This window comes from Ammodytes marinus (assembly GCF_949987685.1).
Source record: "Ammodytes marinus genome assembly, chromosome: 9".
Taxonomy (NCBI): Eukaryota; Metazoa; Chordata; class Actinopteri; order Uranoscopiformes; family Ammodytidae; genus Ammodytes; species Ammodytes marinus.
The window spans coordinates 24,490,734-24,512,801 of NC_137213.1; the positions used below are offsets into that span (position 1 = coordinate 24,490,734).

At 43.9% G+C, this 22,068-nt stretch overlaps 1 protein-coding gene across 1 annotated transcript; it reads left to right on the forward strand.

Moving 5' to 3' along the window:
- Positions 1–21,415, forward strand: LOC307255026 (TSC22 domain family protein 2-like). The gene is made up of 3 exons (XM_080033623.1): positions 1–2,417; positions 18,769–18,820; positions 19,151–21,415. Exons 1-3 carry the CDS (start codon positions 655–657, stop codon positions 19,520–19,522), a joined length of 2,187 nt encoding a protein of 728 aa, XP_079889749.1. The 5' UTR covers positions 1–654; the 3' UTR covers positions 19,523–21,415.
- Positions 21,416–22,068: the final 653 nt, after the last annotated feature.

A 22,068-nucleotide genomic window follows, 5' to 3' on the forward strand; every position in this document is an offset into this window, starting at 1 on the left:
ACTGTATGCGCTGTTTAGCTTCTCATTTGTTTTAAAGCGTGAAATTTAACAGCGTTTAATTTTTTTCTCGACCGTAAAGTAAGTGGCGCTACCGACGGACTGCATGCTGGCGTAAAGAGTGGATATAAAGGACTGTTTTTATCGGGAAGATGTCTCACATACTTGTTCCGACGTAGGGGGAGTGTGCAGCAGCCAGTTGGCTTGACTTGCTAGCTAGCTCAGTGAGTGGAGGGCTGCGGGCCCTCCTCAGCCTAAAGTAGCTCCTGCAGCTGGGCAACACACTCTGCGACAACCGCCGTTTGACAACTGCAGAAGCGAGACACTAGCAGGCCGGTCCGGACTGACCTGAAGCTGTGGATCAATCCTCGCAAGGGCTACTAGTGTCAAGCTGAAGCATTGCTGGACTGGACTAGACGAAGAAGAATAAGTGTGGCGTTGCGTTATGAACTCATGAAACGCAACAGGAGACCGAGAGAGGAAGAGGGATGGCGTAGATTCATCTTGATCACAGTTAGCTAAGCTAAGTCAAATAGCTTCAATTTGTGCTGTTTTGATATGATCTAAGCTTTTAGGCTACTAGCTGCGACCTGCTCGTCCCCTCTCTGACGGAGGATACACATTAGACACACAGGACTTGGGAATCAGGCTGTCAATATGTCGAAAATGCCGGCGAAGAAAAAGAGCTGTTTTCAGATTACAAGTGTGACTCAGGCCCAGGTGGCGGGTTTGGGTGCCGCGGACGACACGGAGAGTCTGGACGACCCGGACGAGTCACGGACTGAAGATGTGTCGTCAGAGATATATGACATGTCACGGGCCGAATACGATCCCGCGTGCGACATAAGTTCATCCGAAGAAGCCTTGAATAATGTCGGAGAGCCAGAAGCAATCAGCAGTGTTATGGCACCGTCACACATACCTCTAGCCGTTCAGTCGTCAAATAATCCCGTCGGGGAGTTTCGGAAAGTGGGAGTGTCTGGCTCAACTCATGGTGGTCAGCAGCAGCCGCCGCCAGGGATAGGCCTCGGCAGCAGCCAGCCTGGGGCAGCGCACCAACAGGCTGCACCGGCAACCGGTTTGTCAGTGAACGCATCCCAACCTGCTGCAGTGGTCAGTCCAGCTCCTCCTCCCGCCACCTCCACGGTGAGTTGCACTTCACGCTTCAGGGTCATCAAGCTCGATCACGGTACTGGAGAACCCTTTCGAAGAGGCCGATGGACTTGTACAGAGTTTTATGAGAAAGACTCCGACGGCAATAGGACTGTAGATAGCATTAGGCATGCCGGTGGTGCAACAACACTGGACCCTGCTGCAGACAGAGACAGTGGCCTCGGGCACACAGGAGGAGGAGCTGCCCCAGCCACACACTCAGGTCAGGGTCTGGGCTCAACGGCAGCGGATGCTTCTCTCGCAGCAGCGTCCCGCGTGCATTCAGCAGAGACACAGCAGCCGCAACAGATCCTCCATCAGAACTACATGGCCCGGCCCCACAGCGGCTCGACCACACAGAGCTCCACAGCTGTCCCAGTTCAGCCCACGGTGGCAGGAAGTCTCCAGCCTCCACAGAGCGGGCTGCTGCCTGTGGGACTAAACGGCCTGCCTCAGTCCGGTGTCCATCTACAGAAGTCCCCCGTCATGCCTCCTTCGGCCCAGCTCATCGCCTACCCTCCTCAGCAGCTTGCTGTGGGCCAACACCTGAGCGGACAGACACACAACCAGACGGAGTACTATCAGCAGCCTCTGCCCTCTTCCATGCAGCCAGGCTTTCCCACTGGCCAGGTCCTCCCCGTGGGACAAGGACCAGGACCGGCCGTGCCTCTGACTTCTGGAGTGTCTTCTGTGCCCAGTCAGATTGGGGATGTTGCCGTGGCAGCACTTACAGGACCGCAGCCTGCAGGCCTGGTGCAGCAGCAGACTGGGGGAATGGGAGGTGTTGGAGGCTCCATGCTGCTCGCTGGATCCACTTTGCAGCAACAAGCCTTGGGTCCTTACGCCACAGCTCCCACCGGACCACCTCAACCCCAGGGCCTCCACCTGACATCCTCCGGGGTTCAAAACGTGCCTGTCATGGCAGCTGGCTCCACTGTGCCCGCTGCTGTGCCCAGTGCCTCCTCCAGTGGAGCCATGCCAAATGTGAGCACCTCCAGTTTGCCTAACCTGGGTCAGATAGCCCACCACAGCATGACTCCAGTAGTGGCTTTGGGGGTGCAGGGCCTCCCAGCAGCTGGATTTGGACATGTGGAAGGCGGTTTTGGTGGTGTAGGGAGGCTGGAGGGTCTCTTCAACGTACAGTCTCCTCCTGTGGGCTCCGGGAGGGAACCGCTGAAGCCCCTCATGCCAGAGAGCCTGCAGCTGGCCACTCCCACCGTCAACAGCCTGTTTGGAATCCACATACCTGTCGACGGGGATGTGGACAGGTAACCATTTCAAGACCTTAATGTTAAAGGTGCACTTTGTAGTTTCAGTGGAGAGGGATTTGTTTTCATTTGCAGTTCCTGTATTTAGTTTACAAAACGTATTTTCTCTACATTCTTAGCATTGAATCATTTTCTCATCAAAATAACATAAATAACATTCAAAAAATTATCTTGAGGCACCTGGAACCAAACGTACAACTAGAATACGTTTGTCAACAAAACTGTGGGCCCTGCTGCCTTAAACAGCAACTGGGAAATAGTAACTTTTAAAGATGCTTTCTAACTTTAAACAGTTCCAGGGATCTAATTTCTCCCTGAGGGAAGTTTCTATTTTCAGTTATTAGAATATACCTTTAGAAAATGTCCACTTCTCTGATACACCCAAAGTTACATAGTGCACCTTTTTAATTGATCATGTTAAGCATTTTCTCTGCCTGTTGAACAGTATTTATGATACACTCAATTAGAATAATCACATACAAATACTTCTAAGGCTGTGGCTATTTCCTTGTACAGCCGGGGGGAAGCTTGTTACAGCAGCTATATTTGGCCTTTTGCAGGGATCTCAACGTCCATGGCAAAGGCAATGAGTAGAAGGAAGAGAGTAGGAGCACACAGGAAGGAAATGTAATGTTTGTTGTGTCTCATTAGGGCCTAAAGAGAGGAGTAATTGGACTGTACCAGCAGTAGCATACTTGAAAACACCCATGGCTTCCACTGTACACAGGCAACAACTTGTTAAACCTACACATGACTCCTGTAATACTGTCAATCCTTGTGTGTGGAAGCGTTTTGTTGCAGGGCTAATGCCCCACAACCTCCCCCTTTAGCTTTCCCCCACCATGACAGTGTCTGAGGTGATGGCCTTGGCTGCAAACATCAAAGATGTGTTGCTAGCTGCTGCTGCTGTGCATAGAGTTAGCTCGGCTTACTGTTAGCCTCAGGGTACTCCACTTGGTGAACGAGCTACTTGTCTGACCTCTCCATAAGTGGGTTCCTGATCCAGGGGGGGGGGGGAAACTTTATAATACAAACACAAGTGAAAAGTGTTTGATTTTATGTTGCCAACATTATGATATCATGTTTTCCACTCACAGCCCCATCAGGCTCCCCTCAGGAATGTGTTTACAGAGGATTTTTAGACTGTTAGCGGAAATAAAGGCTTTAGCTTTGTACTGAAAATATTATCTTTTCTGAATGAGCCTTTATGTTGCACAGACTGCGTGCTATCCTCAAAGTGTATGCCCACTGGAGTCTACAGATATAGTCAACCTACAGCAGACATCAAGGTAGAGGTCTAATCATTGAAATGTGGGCCTTTTTTTCTTTAAAGATAATTAAGTGACTATTTCCAAACAGCCACATATGACTACATTTGTGTATCTGTGACTCATGAGACATGGCGTTATGAGTTTCAATGGGTCATGGCATTTGCTTCCTTTCCTAAACTTATCTTTCTGTGCAATCCTGACTCGTAGTTTGTTTGACTTGTAGTAGATTGCACGCACGAGCGGAAATGATACAGTGCCTGAAATCTCTCAGTGGTTTCATTTACAGTGTCGCAGGCTGCAGAACACCGCCACTTCTTTTTCTGTTCACGTGGGCGGACAAGCTCTTAAATAAGGTCATGAAGTGTTTGAGTAAATCCTTCACTTTAGTAAAGGTCATCAATCTCTCATCATACTTTTAATGTGTTTTTTTTCTTCTTCTTTTGTTGTGCCATGGACCCTGCAGACCTATTATTTGTTTGCAGGTGAGGCATTTAAAAAGCATTGTCAGTGTGGGAAGCAACTTTGACAACGGGATGGGGACTTTCTCTTTCAGACCTGGGGGCTTTTCATAGCCTGACAAGTAAATTGCTTCCACAAACGTTTTGTCACACAAAATGCGCAGCAGATTACTGTGCCATTTTTGTACTCTAAAGTCATATTGTTATTTTTAGAACACAGACATACACCTGTACCTTCCACCTTGCGTAGTATCTTTGCCTCACATCTCTCCCTCTACGCCCACTCCGCTCTCCTGTGCCTCACGCAGTTTACAAGACAAACTATGTAATATGTTAATTTAGTCCTCAAAAACTTTCAAAGTTCTTCTTTTGTCAGTATTTATAATAATGCACCACTATTGTAGCACATGTTTCTCCTGCTTTTGGCTCAGACAATTCAAACTTTTAAAAATTTGGTACGATTCCTCACATTATTTGTAACAACAACAGACCAATTTGGATTAGATTCACTTTTTGTACCTGTGGTACCATTTTAGAAACATGATGAATGTGTGTGACAGTGCAACTGAGTTGAGGTGGTGGTGTGTTAAGTTGCAGCACCTATGCTCTGCGAGTGGGCCCAGCTCCCAGGCTGATAAGAGCAGGGTTCTCTTACGAAAGCCCCAGCACTATCAGACAGTGAGCAGTAGTCTTTCCACTGTGCCCCTGTTCTGCCGATAAGAGAGCTGACAGTGGGGTGTGTCCACCAACTGTGCTTGTTGTCACGTCCAGGCCCCTCTTTTCTTTTTGCAATGCAACAATACATTACTGTATATTCTCTATAGGGCCTATGGACTTGGTTAAACACACACACACACACACACACACACACACACACACACACACACACACACACACACACACAGGTGTGTAGTAGGCATTGTGTACTCTCCCCCCTGTAAGAGCTGAACATGTTGAACTCTGAACACTGGTGTTTTCTGCTGCTGCCTTATAGTTTTTTCCCCCAGTGCAGCATCAGTGCGGCTGGTGCTTTGTACCTATCGTCATACATACTATCATATATAGTCACTGACAGACTTACTGACAGATGAGGCTTGACAGTTGTTCATGTACGGGTGAAGTGTTGAATGACATTCCTTTGCTGCAGCCACTGTGGTATGTTTTCAAAGAGGTGGAGGAAGCTGCAGAGCAAAACTTGTTGTGCCTCACTTCGGCAGCAGGCATTCTAGCTATGCTCCATCCACCCCCACCTCTCCCCCAAGCCTTTCCTTGCCTCTTGCTTAATTGCTACATTTCCACCGCACTGTTTATTTAGCCTCCCACTGCCCCACACAAACAAAAAACACTTCCATTTCCAACACATCAAAACGGATGATTCCAGGAGCTAATATCTAAGTTAAGTTGCTTTATTTGTCAATTAACTCAAGGCTTCATTGAAATTTTTCTTTTTTGCATATCCCCTCTCTAGACACCACACTCCAGAGGGGGTCAGAGCGCAGGGTCAGCCATAGTACAATGCCCCTGGAGCAGTTTTTGGGTAAAGTGCCTTGCTCAAGGTCACAGTAATAGAGTTAGTGAGCAATGTAGATTTAATACCAGCGACCACTAGTTTTACTAATTAAAAGTCTGTACAACAGCAAAATATATCAAGTGCACATGCATGCACCCACACATGCACACAATCTGGACTGTATGTTACAGAAGGTTGTAGACTAGTGTCGACTGCTTGCACAACCTGGAAAAACCCTCTCTTGGCCGTTTGGTAATGTTTTGTCCATATCTTCCTCCACCCAGTAGTTTTTTTCCCCCCCCCCCCACACACGTAGTTAAAGCAAAACAGTGAGAGATGGAAGATGTTGCTCTCATTCTTTAGAATATGATTCGCTCAGCCTAATGTTTCCCACATGGCTTCATCAACCATAGTCATAAAAATGAACAACATTGGCCGATTGTCATAATGTCTCTGTTGCGCTCACAGAGGATTTGATTCTAAGTTGCGGCGTGAACTTTCGCAGAAATGTTTTGCGCCTGTAGTCTGTTGATAATTAGGGTTACGCCGGGGAGGGGAGGCGGGGGGGGGGGGGGGGGGTATTGTCCTCATGTACAGAGAGCTTATGTAAAATTGGACTCCTTAGGGGGTGGTAGGGGGGAGTAGTTGTGGAGCGGTTAGCGCCACTGTGAATCGAGAGACTGTGTCCGTGTGGGCCCGACAAGGGGTGTGTTTTTAAAAAGGGGATGGGTCGACTGTGTGCACACAAGTATCCATGTTGGGGGTTGGGGCCGAGTAGTCGAGGCTCCATTCCTTTTGGAGCAATTCACCGTCGACATTATCACTAATCAGCTCCTTTTTTTCTTGCTTTTTTAAAAAAAAGTCATAGTGGAAGTGGTGGCTGGTGCCAGGGAGTGACACAGCGACACAGCACAGGGTCTTTCCCTGTGTGACCTCTGGTACACTTCTGTATCCTGTTTTCAGCCAGAGGGCCCCTCGCACCACCCTCCCCACCTTCTATTCATTTAATATTCCTCTGCCCCGCTTCCGCACTGGGGCTCTCTGCTCCTATCATATGACATTTGGTGCATGGGCACATTTTTACTCCGTGAGTTCCTCACAGTAAACACATTTTTTCCTCAACCTGGCTATACCACTTTTCATGCTGTTACACTATTGTAACACTCAAACTACTTGTGCATCTGTTCAGCTCCTCCATCATGTAGTATCTGTAAGTGCTAGTGAGCAGTTTATTAAGTGCAGAGCTAATACTAATGCAGTCCAATAAAGCAGCCCTGTAATAAATCCCTGCCTTCGTGAAAGGATGTAATGTTTGTTTTCAATTAAAACTGAACATTAAAATCTTTGTAAAGGTAGGATTTATTGCTCTGCTGTTCCGTTACACTGCATCAGTTTGAGGTGTGTATGTCATAAAGTGGAGAGTGTTGTTTAGCAATAGCGTAATAAGTCATCTGCTCCTGTTATGAACTCTTTAACCACTGACTTTAGTGTGTTTTGTGTTTCTGTGTACACTTTAGTCAAGTTGTTCATCCTCCGTGACCCTTGCGTGATCTCAGCCTTAAAGCTATTTAAAAAAAAAAGAAAGAAAAGAAAGAAAGATATATTGTTTTGGTTGGACTGGTCTGTATGTCTGCAGGCTTTACTTCAACCATCGCCTCAAGCCCAGGTAAGAAGGCCCTCCATTGACGAGCAGGAGAGGTTTTAACAGCCTTGTATGAATGTGGATGTGCTGCACTGTGCTGCAGATAAGCTGAGCTGAGAATATGCCCGTTATCTTGTTTTTGGGAAGTGGTGCTCGAGTGACTCGAAGCATTACCAAGACTCAATGTATTAGCTCTTTTGTACTGCGGGCTGTGAAGGAACTAGTAACAATTATTTTAGATTGTTTTTTAAATCATTTTTATTTCAAGCTATTTTGTTGAAAATAATTAGTATTATACCACAAATGGCTTTTTCCACATATGCCATAGTACATCCTAAATCCTGTAGGCTAAACAGACTGATATGTCAAATTGGTGGAGATCCCCTTTAACACTTTATGGAAATGAAAGAAGTTTCACTTTACTTTCAATTAATTTCTTTCTCAGTTTATTTTTCTTTTTTTAGGAAGTTGGCTGCACAACTGATGTATGTTCTTTGATTTCACTTGCCTTAATGCGCTCTGTACATAATAGCAGCTTGTGTGTGACCAGTTTGTAACTCAATAGTTCTTGGAATTACCCTGGAAGAAGGGACTTTTGGGGGGGAACTATAGCCCAGACACGAAAAGTTAAATGAGGATTCTGGTGCTAACCAATGCTAGCGGTAATGTTAGCAGTCTCCTCGGGTGGCCTGGCCATGCTTTAATGGTACTTGGGGCTCCTAGTCCTCCCTGCACTCCATCAACTCCCTCGTCTACAACCCATAACCCGCTGAAAGAGAGTCCCGTAGGGTGGCTGAAATCTAAATAGTTTTGACCTACTTTCTGCTCAGTGGCAGACGGATGGATGGATGGTGTCAAGAAACCTGGAGCCACACGAGCTCAAACAGCGAAAGAGCTTTCAGCGGCCTTCTTTATTAACCTCTCCCTGGACTACCAATTACTCTACCTGGGCAATGTGCTGCCACTTTGTCAGATATCCCTCAGTCCTTTTTTCCTGCCTGGGCCCCAACACAACAAAGCCATCACTTGTCATACATAGAGTAGAATGGGAAGTTATGCACTGGAAATGGCTTTGCTATCTCACTATGAACTAAGTCCTCTGGCAAACATGCAGCCCAAGCTTGCATAGGCTCAACCTGTAGTTAACGTGCCAGGATTGGTGGGACGTCCGGTGGAGCCAACGCACGGCGATCTCCTCAACACCTTTAGCGCAGAAGTAGAAACATCTATTTTGACACTTGTGAGTCCTGTGTACTTTCCGCTCACTCTCTCCCGTTGTCTCCTCTTGCACTTTCACTCACACTTCCTTCCTCATCATGTTAGGCTACTGTGGGGGTTTTTCTTGTGCTCAGCAAGTTAGCAGAGTTATTGAAAAAAGCTTCAACATGGTGAAAGGGAACTCTTGGAAAACCCACGTTTGGTGTGGTGCAGTATCGGGCAATGCTGTTTGTTTCTGTGCTCTGAGAAGGAGGTATAGAAACACAAAAAAGGGGCTTTTGACTTGCTTGCTTGTCCCCCTTTTTTTTTTGTCCTCTTAACACATTACGTTCTGGGTTTTTACGGGTTGGACAGCACTCTCACCACCACCACTGCTGAAAACATTGACTATTAGGGTCTACAAAGACGGGCTTTCATAGATTGACATGTTTCATTTTAGAGTTACAAAGAGAGCCATTTAGAGTCGGGGTGTTTGCTACTTGAGACCAGGGGCATGATGACTCCTCCAGTTCTTACCTCATTCATGATGAGGCTGCCGGACAGTCATCTGACCTCGACGACTTCAGCCGATAGGTCGATTTGGTCACAGCTCTGAATTTCAGCTGTATGAAAAAGAAGAGGGTTTTATTTATTTTTTTGCTGTGGTGGTGGTGGTGTGTGCTTGCCACGAGTGTGTGCAGGTTTTCTCTTGCACCATTGCCCGCAAAGTAAAATTAAGCAGAGGCATAGGAGGAGGTTTGTGAGAGTGTTTAGTCATGAGGTAATGTGACAAAGGGAGGCTCTGCCAGAGATTTCTAGGAAAAGAGCCTTGGCTGCTGCTCTAATATTCACACACATGCTGTAAATCAACTCCTCATTCCTAAGTTGTGTGTGACTGACTGCGTTGGCTTGCTTCTTTGTGTGCATATATGCTCATGTCAGTGTGCGTTTACATTTGTGTAAATGTGGGAGAGAAGCAAGCAGTTGCTTTTAAAAGGCACACGCCTGGATTACATTAACTGAGTGGGTGTGTGTGTGTCAGTGTGCGTAATTAGGGGTCATTGTGGGGATTTCCTCTCCCCTTCCCAGATATACATCCCTTGGCATAGAACACAGTGTTCTTGTAGTCAATCACCAGGAACATAGGTTGGTAAAGCTATAACCCTAAAATCTACAACATGACCGCATTTGAACCAAAAACCTTTCAGAGGTTTCTTTCCTTTCTACTTTCAACCAAAGCAAGAGTAATGGCCAACAAAACTGTAGGTGAATTGCCTGAGGGAGGCCCTTATAGTTTATGATCATACCCCACCTTTGAACATACCATTCCAGTGGTCAGGTCACAACCCCCCCCCCCCCCCCCCAGTTCTTTTTTACTTTACTGTGTGTGAATGTCCCACATGTCTCACTGAAAGCCAATAGCCTTCTCTTCAGCCAAGTTAACTACACGATACGAGCCAGGGCAGATGTCTTAAGGGAGTAAAGAAGTTGCTCAAGGAACCATCTCTAGGAATCAAACTTTTGCTTTCACTTGTTTCAAACTCTTCCATATCTCTGTCTACTCCCTTTCGCTCTCTCACTCTCTCTCTCTCTCTGTCTCTCTCTCTCTCTATCGCTCTCTCTCTCCCTCCCCCTCCCTCCCTCCCTCCCTCTCCCTCTCGATGTGTTTGACCCCAGGAACCCCTCCAAGGCTTTCTACCAGGCCTTCCAGTCTGGCTGCAGATTAAGGGACTCAAAGGCCCACAGTGATAGGTACAGTACACAGTACACTGGATTGGACTGGACAGGCTTGCAAAGAGGGTAACAACATGTGTGCTGTGTTTAGTAGCAGTGAGCTTTGCTTTTTTTCTCCACGTGCATGGATTTTGATGTTGGAAACAAAGCCTGGCAGCAAGCGCAGGATTGGCCAATAGACGTCTACAACAACAGCATCAGTCTCTCGCTGTAAGCTTTCTCTGGACTCCTGCGTCTGTTGGTTCCTTTGAAACGCTCTCTTCCTCTAACTGTATACATCATCTGTAACGCTTCAAAATCCTGCTTTTTTTTCTACTGCCTAGTTGTTACTGCCACAAGTTGTGCCAGCCTCTTAATGGTCTTATGACGACACGAACAGTCAGACGGTTAAAATGCTGGTAACATGTTAGACTGAATTATGGCTGCTGCCAATGATTAATCTGAGATTTTTTTTTTTTTTTCAATTAATCAAATCGCCATTATGAAAATATTGAACTATGTTCCATCCATTTCCATGGTGAAGTTTTTTAATGTCTTATTTTTTCTGACCAAAGGTATTCAGTGTTCAATAATATAAAAAGGAGCAGGACCCATAAATAGCAAATGCATTAAATGTATAAGAGAAAACAAAAAAACATTCCCACAACGAATTTACTGTTGCATTTAAAAACAGCAGAGATGGTCAAAGCTGAAGCAGGAAGTCGAGCAGCAGTCGTAAGAGAAATGTTTCAAGTGGCTGGTTTGGTAATGACTTTGATCATTCACAAGAATGTTCACTTCCCAGTAGGGCTGGCCAGAATTATTCGAATATTCGAATACTCGTTCGGAAAATTAGTATTCGGAGCTTAAATTAGTATTCGGAGCTTCGTCTTTTTTTTTTTTTTTTTTTTTTTCCCAACATTTTTTTTTGCAAGAAGCTAGTACTGCAATATAATGTCATCAAATAATTTTATATTTGGATATAAAAGTTAGTAATATTGTAGTAGTAGTAGTAGTATTGCTCATTTAGGAGGATATTACATCACTAAGTGTCATAGCGCATCCATTACTTCACCTCCGAGCGCGTAAATCTTCAACAAAATATGCAGATACTGTCAAAATCGGTTCCAGGGAGTATATAGGGATTATTAACGTTTATTTTTTTTTTATTTTTTATTTTTTTATGTTGTTTTTGATGGTGTGTTTTTCTGGAACGAATATTCGAATATTCGCTCGGAAAAACCAACGAATATTCGAAGCCTGAAAAATGGCATTCGGGCCAGCCCTACTTCCCAGTAAGTAATCTAGTGAAACTTTTTGTTTTACAAGCCGTCAGATCATCTGACTGTGCAATGTTGCCGTCAGTATTTGACTCCCGTCTTAGTCTCGACGTCACAGAGAACTCATAGGTGATTTTCTTCAGTCACATGTTTTCCTGCTTTTAGAGAAAATGGCCAACTCTTGGAAAATATTTACTGTTGTTAGAAATGGATGAAGTAGCGTGAAAAGTGTGTGCATGCTATCAGCCTAACAACCCTGATAGTAGGCTTCTAGCGAAACGTGACCCTGGTTCACTCTTTCTGTCAAATGACTTGCATTTTCAATTCATCAGTGAGCTATTACATTGATGAACAATAAGCTAGTATACGCACTCTTGCAGTCATACAAAAACTGCAAAGAGTTAGAGGGTGCCTGCAGCATTTTTATGATGCCTTGATACTAAGAAAGATGAAAAGGGAAGCACATGAAACCATATGTGAGTGACAGGAAATGAAACTGTTTATATAGATATACCGATGATGACACACCATCACCAGTCACTGAGGGACTGCACCAACACACACTATCATTTCAGTCCATTTGCTACCTTGCCTTTATAGATGCAAATCAACATTGTAATGTCATGTGTAATGTTAATACACAAAGGCCTGAATATCAGTTTTCCTTGTACCCTCAATGTTTTGCTGGCTACGATTGCCAAATTTAAAGTAGTAAAATGCCAAAAATAGTAGTGTTACGAGCCACTTGCTTCACTTTTTTTTTCTTTTTTTTTGGCTGAGCTGTTGATACAGTGTTCTGCCAAGGGCTGCTTTTGTTTCCATGGGAGCAAAGATAACGGGGGCTTTGTTTGAGGCCCTGTGTTTGGCCTTTGGCATTGACCCTTAATTGCCCTCTTTTAATCAGGTTCATTTGGTATCTTGTCCCAATGATGTCATAAAACAGGAGCATAGAAGAGGGATTGTTTATAAGTCCGTATATGGATTTTTTTGTTGAGCCCAACGGACAGCTGTATAATTGCACCTCCCCTGCAGTGTAGAGAAAAGTATGTATGTGAAGAAAGAAACATCTCATAATTCAACTACATTCCCCTAAGCTATATTACTGTAACTTTACTGTAACCTGTTTTTAGAGCCTGAGCAGCTGCACAGTAGAACTGTCAGATGCTCTGCAGAAGACTGCCTTGTCAAAATAAAGGTTCCCCATATGGGCATTCTCGTGGCTCACTTGGCACATATTCCTGGCAGAGGAAATATTTGAGTACATCTCTTTGTTTTGTTACTATGATTATTCACTTCTTACCAATATATGATTTATATTTAAAACGAAAAGCAGTTTATAAAAGCTTGAGCATCAAAACAACAGTTTTTTTGACTTTCTTCAAAATGTCCATATTGCTGATATTAAAGTGGCCGAGGCGAGTACTGAACTCAATATAACCTCCAATCAAGTTGCTTGAGTTTTTCTGTTCATTAATAATAATTGTCATCTACCCTACAATCATCTTGGTCTCGCAGTTAACCCTAAGGATTTTTTTGGGGGGTGTTTCTACGTTGGTGACTGTTTATCCAATGCACCATCAGGTCAAAGTTACATCCTGCAAATACCTTCAAAACGTTTGTGTTTAGTTTAAACAAAACCCGCTCTGTAAATATTGGTGTAGATTGTATTGTCAGCCGGTATGTCTGCATTACAAAGCCACATAACTTGAGATAAGAAAAATGAGGATGAGACGAACAAAGACCAAAATCTACACTTTAAAATGAGAGGAATCTGTCCGTCACATGTTTCTAGGTAAGACAGACTTGTGCTGCACCTGTTGTCCTTGGGCATATGATCAGGCCTCGCCTCTTAAGCTCTGAACAGGTCTTATCATGTCTCTGGCCGAGATAAATAGACTTAGCTTTGTTGTTACTGTGTTGCTCAAGTAACCTACTCTTCCTGAACGCCTCTGGCAGTTCTACCAGAGGTTCAGATTCAGAATGACAGCTATTCGACAATCCGATGATTTATTCACCGTAGCTGCCCCGCTCCGTGTGAGTCTACATTGTTTGGTTGCTAATGGTCTTTTTATGAGATTCCTGTTTTACGACCAACACTGTATGGGGAACCTCAAACTCTAACCACAGCTCAGTCTTGTTAATGTAGAAGGTGACGTTTACAGACGTGATGGTAACACAATGCGGGGCGCGACCTTACTTAGTTGATTAGTTATACGGTTTGCTTTGTAACGCTGGAAAAACAGAGGAGGAGGCTTCATCGCGCATTTAACATGTTTTGTATTGAAGTCAGGCGCTCAAACAAGTTATTTGGCTTTGACAAAGAGATCTAGAGGCTTAAACAAGATCATGTGTGTGTCGGGAGCGGTGCTTTAACCAGCCACACTGGCTCTGTAGCCCCATAACACAACTCATGTTGTGGTATCCAAAATCCCCACCACCCCCCTCAGTGCCTGTTGTTGTTCTTGGAAGTTCTACTAGGGCCACCAGATGGTGTCCTAATATGGGTTTGACTTGACTGTTTTTCCCTCCTCGCTTCAATGCAACTAGCGCATTTGCAGCTGAAGTAATGTGTAGCTGTCCCAAAGCCATCATGACATAACCAAATCATCGTGATCTTACCCACTTGGACGCCAGCTAGCAAAACTACAGTTCATCATCCAAGCCTTGGCTCTGGGCACTGTGCAAATCTATCTCAGACCTTTGAGAAGTGTTATTGCCATTGTTGATGTTTTCCTGTCTCCATAGCTACAAACCGCGGATCACTAGTCAGTCACATGTCCCAGAACACATGGCTGTTTTTAAAGTTTTCCTCTCTGTTTATTCCCTGGTTTGATCTCAGCAGCCAGTCAGCCCGATCTCATTGTTGCCTCCCCTGAAGCAAGCTGGAGGAAAAGCTTAGGAGAGAAAATGCTTCATATCCACTCACTGCCGTAATGGTTCTGAGGTCATCCGCTCAGTCACTAGGACAAGAAACTATAACGCAGTATCTATGTCAAGCTTATGAGACAAAAGAGCTGAAATGATTAGTTGATTAGTCAACGAGCACAATACAACAACTTTTTGTTGTAGGAAGTAGAATATCTCAGGTCACACAAAAAAAGTGACATATTTTGGGAGTCCACATTACCCTCCCCTGGATGTACTTCTATCAACAAAATTGCAACTTTGGCCCCTTTCTCCTATAATCCTTGGAGTGTCTGCCCTTGGTTGTCAACATCCAGAAATGTGTGAGTCTCCATAGACTTTTCTGCCTTGAGAACAGCTGCCTTTTCAACGTCTTAACTACTGCGCTCATTCTTAATTTCTCCCACGTCTCACCTCTGGTCCTGGTTTGCTTTTGTTTGTCTTTCCAGCCGTCAACCTTTAAATCAGTTGAACCACACACTGTCATCGCTTAATGTCCCTGACGTCCGAATGCAGTGTTAAGAAATGTTGCTAGTTTTGCCACACTGTACTTCGTTCTCTCACAGTGTGCACTCTTGCAAACAATAGACCGCGACAACATTTTCAAATGACTTGAAAGAAAATATGTCTCCCAGCTAATAAACACATTCTGTGTCTGTATGCCCTCATTTTACCTTAAGGGAAAACAAATAAAATATTTAGGAGAGAACTGTGCATTGACATTAAAGATTTTAGCAATTTCAGGAGGTTAAAATACAGTGCAATGACCATCTGTAGCGATAGGTTTGACTGCTAAACATTGTTATTCTGTTGAAAGTCGAGCGCGTTTTTGTCTGTACTGTCTGAGGCCACTGGTGAAGCAACAAGGGTGTAGCCCGGAGAAGTCCATTCAGGACTCTGTATTTTATAGAGTGAGAGATTCCTCTGGGCACAGGCCTATTGAAAACTCTCCTACAAGTGAGGAAAACTAGGGAGAGCCTGTGTGTGTGACGCCTCCCCTTGATTAAACACACACTTGATGGAGGGTGAAGCTGGGGTTTATGGGGGTTTCTTGGAAATAAGAGTTATGCAACCACTTGTGGGGGGTCACATAATGTGGTCTACAAGGGCAAGAAATAAATACTAATGAGTGAGCACTGAAAGGTTTGCATCTTTTTTATTTAATGAGGTTTGTGTCTGTATATATAGGCCGAGGGACACCATATGTATCTTAGTCGACACATGGCAGCTTTGTTTTTCTTATGGTGATTTATTTGCGTGAAAGACGTTGTCAAATCTGGCAGAAATCAAAGGCAGTAGTGTAGAGGATGTGAGTGACAGGGATTTGCGGTATGGGGAACATTCCATCCCTTGGTGTATCCCGCTGATAACCTACTGTGCTTCCTCTGGCCTCACACAAAAGAGGCATGGATGGTGAGGAACAGAACATTTTGTCCTCTGTGGCAGACCTGACATCAACCTGATGTCAACATCTAGGCATTTTGAGCACACCTATTGATCAATTTTTCACTGTTGGAAAAATAGGCTTGACAATGCCCTCTGGTGGAGAAGCTGTGTAATGGTGACACTGTTTCTAAATGACCTAAAACATTTCTTCGGTATTTTTCGACCGTAATTTCTTGTTAATTTCACTTAATAATGCCACTGTCAATATATGCTTTTAAAAGTTCTACTGATCTACTGCTACTTTTTAGCCTTGGTAGAAGTTTGACTTGGGACGGTGGGGATTCAGTCCAAATATGTGTTCCAGTTTAGAGGTGGGGGATATGACCTTAAAATTGATTTGGACAGTGATGGTATTTATATCAAGTGCTGTGCACACACCATATGTTCATGAGCATTCATTACACACATGTAAACTTTACATGATTGTGATATTGAGTATACATTCCAGGTACTCCAATAATCCCTGACTTCTACTTTAATTCATTATCAATAAAAAAAAAGATTTTTTAATCTTCAACTACCAGCTAAAGAGGAACGTGGGACAATTAGTTACTATAAGGTTGCTGGTTTGATCCCCTGCACCAGACAGTGGGTGTTATTTGTAACACTAGGCGTGGCTGGTTTTACATGTACGGTGCCCACCATCTCTACTATTGTGTCCTTGAGCAAGGCACTTGCCCCAAACTGCTCCAGGGGCGCAGCCCCGCTGCAGACCCTGAGCGAGGACCCCTTCTGTTCAACTGCGTGTGTGTGTGTGTGTGTGTGTGTGTGTGTGTGTGTGTGTGTGTGTGTGTGTGTGTGTGTGCGTTAGAGGTTTAGGAGGGGTAAGCGAAAATGGAATTTTGATTTCTGTCTGTGACTCACCATGCATCCTCTGTGCTTACCCAGCAGCCTCTGCTGTGCTAAGCATATGTTGGAAAGCCAATGTGCTGAGCTAAGATGGATATCACTCTAATGGCTGCTAAACATTAGCACCATTAAATTGTTGGCATTAAGCTGTTAGCCTTGTTATTGCTGCTTTTAAGCCTGACCGCAAGCATGTTTGAACTGTTTTAAACCATCACCTCTGTAATGAGGAGTTTAGTAGACTAATCTTTAAAAACAGCCTCTGTAACATGGCTGTTGCCTCCTAGCAGTTTGGATCCCACTGTCAAAGGAACAAATTCAAACAAATAAATGTAATCGATTTATGTCTTGTTGGTATTTTAAGTATTTTTCCACAAATGGCTTCATTTAAATCTACATGATTTTGTTCATGTATTTGATACCTTCTGCTGTACGTCCATTTTTTTCTTGTAGAATCAACAACTGAAACATTTCTTTGTCTCTTCTTGGGATTCTTCTGAGCTCTTGCACCTGTGTCAGGGGATGACACCAGTGTGTAAACGCTGCCGTACTGAGAAATACAGAGAGAGTTTTGTGAAGCCAATAGGCTTAATCGACTTTGTGTCAACTCGTTTGGCGTTGGCTTGAATCATGTAACCGACACTCAATTGTATGAAAAAGTTACGCAGTAGACTTTAATCTTTTACTTGAGTTGCCTAATAGGCCTACTTGGCACGTGTTGGCCTCCATATGTTAATACCCTACCCTTCCAGTCACATACAGCGGGTGGAGCAGAGATGTCACAGATGCCTCTCCGCCTCCTGTCAGCCCCTTTGACGGTTCATGTTTCATTATTCTAAATGTGGTCACAGTAAGCGCTCTAAACTGCCTCGGGTGCTATACAGTGCTCTCCTTTTTCCCAATGGTAGCAGCAGCAGCAGTCATGCCGTGCACATTCTCCTACAAACCTCCGTGCTGCTCCGGAGAGCCGCGCCGGCATGCTGCTGCTGCTGCCTGTCCGCCCCTGCTCTACTACCGCAAACCCTGCTACAGGTAACGCAGCAGCCAAACTTACCAGACAGACATAGTAGGGCTGAGCTAATCATTTCAAGGGAAAGTATTCTACTGTTTAAAAAAATGATATGAACTTCTTTGTCGGGCTCGTGACCTTCACTCCATTGTTTATGGAGGTGTAGAGTCCTAATTGTTTTATCAGACTCAGGAGAAGAAGCATGTCCTCGATATGATTGGTCTGAATGTAGGCCTGCATGCTTTTTTCTCTTTGAATATTTCTAAAGGCAAACTTTTTGGAGTTCTTTGGAAATATGTGTTTAAAAAATAGCATTTCATACGGTTGTACTAAAGTTCATTAAATACATTGGATGTAGAGATGTGTGTGTGTGTGTGTGTGTGTGTGTGTGTGTGTGTGTGTGTGTGTGTGTGTGTGTGTGTGTGTGTGTGTGTGTGTGTGTGTGTGTGTGTGAATGAACCTGTTGCTGTGTCTATAAAGTGCACCAGAGATACAGCTCATTAATAATGGATTGAGAAGGAGTCAGAAACTCGGTCACCATACCATATGCAGCTATTATTAATCCCAGTATTGTATGTAGCTGGCAGTCATTGGACACATTAGCACACCTACATTGAATATAGCAGTTTGACAAAACAGTGCCTGCTTATCTCATTCTCCTGTAGCCTCAGCGACTTGACCTACTTTGGAGCCTTTATGTGTGCACATGTCATGTATGTACATGGCATGACCGCGTGAGTGATGACAGGTCCTTATCTCTTCTAGATACCTGCGGCAAACCTATGGCGGCTGCTTTGATTACTCTACAACCAACTTGTCTCTTTACTTTTTTTTCTTTCCCCTCTAGCTTTTTTTATTATTATCTCATTTATTGTGTTTCCAGTTGTGATTCTCATTTACTGAAATGGATTCCAGTATGTTCTGTTTTACACCATCATATGTCAGGGAACTGAGCAGAAACTTTGGTGCTTCGATTTGAAAAAATTAACCTCTCCATGAGTTTTTCAAATCCAAAAAGAAATTCCCTAAACCTGCAAGCTTAATTCTAACATGAACCTATCCCTCTTCTTCACAGGGCCTCGGGAACCAATGTTGCTGCCATTGATAATAAAATAGAACAGGCAATGGTGAGTAAACCATCTAACATTGAGCTTACACTTTTTATTTTACCTTGAAGTACGTATTCAGTTACTTGGAAAGACAGGACATGTATCTTGCTGCATTCAAGTTATAGAAGTTTGATTTATTTCCCTACATGTAGTTTTCAAACCAGTCATGCTTTTCATAACCATGGGTCTTCTTCATAATTGAGATTGCCTTTTGCCTTTAAGCATAACAATCACAAATGTAGCCTTGAGCTTAACTCTGATGTCCTTGTCTGACCTTGATAAATCAGCCTTGGTTCATAATCTACATGTTGTTGACCCAGTGCCACATGCTCTCCTCGCTCCTTACAGGACCTGGTGAAGAGCCATCTAATGTACGCGGTGCGCGAGGAGGTGGAGGTCTTAAAGGAGCAGATCAAGGAGCTGTACGAGAGGAACTCTGTGCTGGAGAGGGAGAACGCTGTGTTGAAATCTCTGGCCAACAGCGAGCAGCTGTCTCAGCTGCCCTCCCAGCCAGCCACCACGCCCCCACAGCCAGGACAGAGCAGCCAGCCACAGATACAGGCCCCGGCCCAGCCACAGATACAGGCCCCGGCCCAGCTACAGACCCAGGCCCAGATACAGACCCTCCCTAAACCCCAGCAGCTCCAGACTCAGCCTCAGCTCGATCCCACCCAACAACAGCAACAGCAGCAACTGCAACCCAACGTCACCTCCGCTTGAAGTGCATCTGCTATCGCATAGGGCAGGGGAAAAAAGAAACGTATTACACTTAGTTCTATGTGAAATTAAAAAGAAGAAGAAAACAATAAACGTTGTCTTCTTAGCCACCAGCTTGACCACAAAGTACAGTCTGTGTATGTGTGGGTCTGACTTAAGTCACTTTCAGGGACACACACTAGACTTAAAAGCAGTTGATTGGGGACGATTGTACATTTGGGGACAAAAATTCACTAATTGGTGAAATTCTTGATTATTGGGTGAGTGGTTCAGTTTAGGGTAATGCCTAAGCAAGTTATGGCTAGGGTAAGTCTCCAGAAAATGATGTTAAGTCTAATGTGCATACCACCAAAAGTGACATAGGTAATATTTGTGTGTGTGTGTGTGTGTGTGTGTGTGTGTTTCCGGGTGCATTAGCAAGTAAGTGTGACTGTGAAACTTAAGTGTGTATGCATCTGTACGGTGGGCCTTTTCCAGTGTTAATGCAATCATTGAGAGAGAGAGAGAGAGAGAGAGAGAGAGAGAGAGAGACAAAAGAAGTATGTGTGTGGAGACAGAGTGTCAGGGAAGGTGCGGGTGTTGTTGTTTTATTTCCATCTCGGCTATGTTCCCGGACTGCTTGACTGCTGGGTTGAAGCTCGTGGACAGGATGTCTTCTTTTTGGAGCAGAGCCACGAGCCCAGACCGGCCTGCAAACCTGCTCAAAACCCGTGGGCGTTTGAAAGGGGAGGGGCTGCACCCCACATAAGGGACAAAACGGGAGTGATTGTCAAAAAGAGAGCGATTATTTTTTTTAAAGGAGTTGGGTAAAGGGGGTGGGGGGGTATTTTTAGCCTTGCTGTCTCACGTAAAGAAAAGAAGTGGGGGAGAGAGAGATAAAGAGAGAGAGAGAGTCTGTCTGTTCAGAGCGCCACACCGCTTAATTTACTTTTACATCAAAGTCCAACCCTTGCATCAGTCTTCTTTGAGTTCTACTGTTTAGTGTTTTTATTTATTACAGGGCTGCTATTCTCATAAAATGAACAATCCAATGGAACCCGTTTAACAATAGCCCGGTAACTCATTTCCTTTTTTTCTTTTAACTGTGTTTCAGCAGATTTAGCCATACTTCCAGGGGAGCAACGCTTTATATTTCATATTGTTAGAAAATGTAGGCAAATAAATAAAAAATTAACCCATTCTGACAAATGTTAAACACTAAACTCAAATTCTTACTCTGCAATTGCCAATTCATAGCTGAAGTCAAGATCCAGTATGAATGTACATTTTTGTTGTATAGTGTAAAGTATTACGAGCCTTCATGGGTGACTCTTCACCTGCTGACATCAAAACCTTAAACGTGAGCCTGCAGAAGGCCTCCATTGAAGATTCAACTGTTGCTAGTTTAATCTATAAAAGTGAATTAGTGTTGCCATACCCCCCCCCTCCTTCATGGTTTGGTTTTCCTCCAATGTCTTTCCTAAGGGGGGGACAGGTGGAGGGGGGAAAGCTGTGAAAATCATTCAACCTACTTTGTAACCAAAGATGCAAAGCTGTGTAAATTGATTATTTTTAAATGCACACATTTTTTTTTTTTTTGTTACTTCCTCCTTCACAAAATATTTGTTTTGTTGCTGTTCAGCATGTTCTGCATGATCTGTAATCTTCAAACCACTTTCTTACCTCATTTTTATTCAGCACTCTTATTGTAAGAGTCTGTGAACAGTGTACATTTTGGGGGAGGGAGGGGGGAATGAGGCAGAGACGGCTGAGAGAAAAAAAATTGACCTAGTGTTACTGACACTAGTCACAGAAAAATGAAGTGAGCCATGTTTTGTTCATTTAAATGGTGTTTGAATTTCATATGCCAATAGTTTTGTTACATTGCAAATTTTAATGTATTTAAATAAAGCAATATTCAGATTCCAGAAATGACTTTTTGTTGTAACCAAGTTTCAGATTTATCTTCTATTTCCTATTTCTGTGGACATCAGTTTCAAGCCTTGTACTGCACCCTGGAAAACAAGCTGAAATGTGTTCCAACTTCAGGAACCTCAATCCACTATTCATCAACCTAAACGCCCACACCAGGATACTATGGTTGCGTTCCGAATCGCATACTTTCTACTATATAGTATGTAGAAAAAAGATTTAGGATGTCCCGATTCTTATGGCCAGATTTAGGATGGTTAGAAGTACCCGGATGTCCTACTTCATGCGGCCAAGATTGTTAGTGTTGAAAAGTGCATCCTATTTGGGCGATTCTGACCCACAATCCAGTGCGCACGTGAAGTGATTTAACATCGACGAAGCCTCCATATGAAAACAAACGGGGATGCGACGGATATAAAAGCAAGAGGCAAGCTCAAGGCGCAATGTTATGATGAAATAAGAGAGTAAAGTATGTCCCAATACTATGCCTACTGCATCCTAACTAGATTATTTTTATCGTATAGTATGTAGAATAGAAAAAAGAAAGAGTATGCGATTCGGACCGCAACCTATGTTGCAGATGCAAATGAGAGAACTTTCTGCTTCATTACAAAGTACTTAACATTGAAATATTGCTT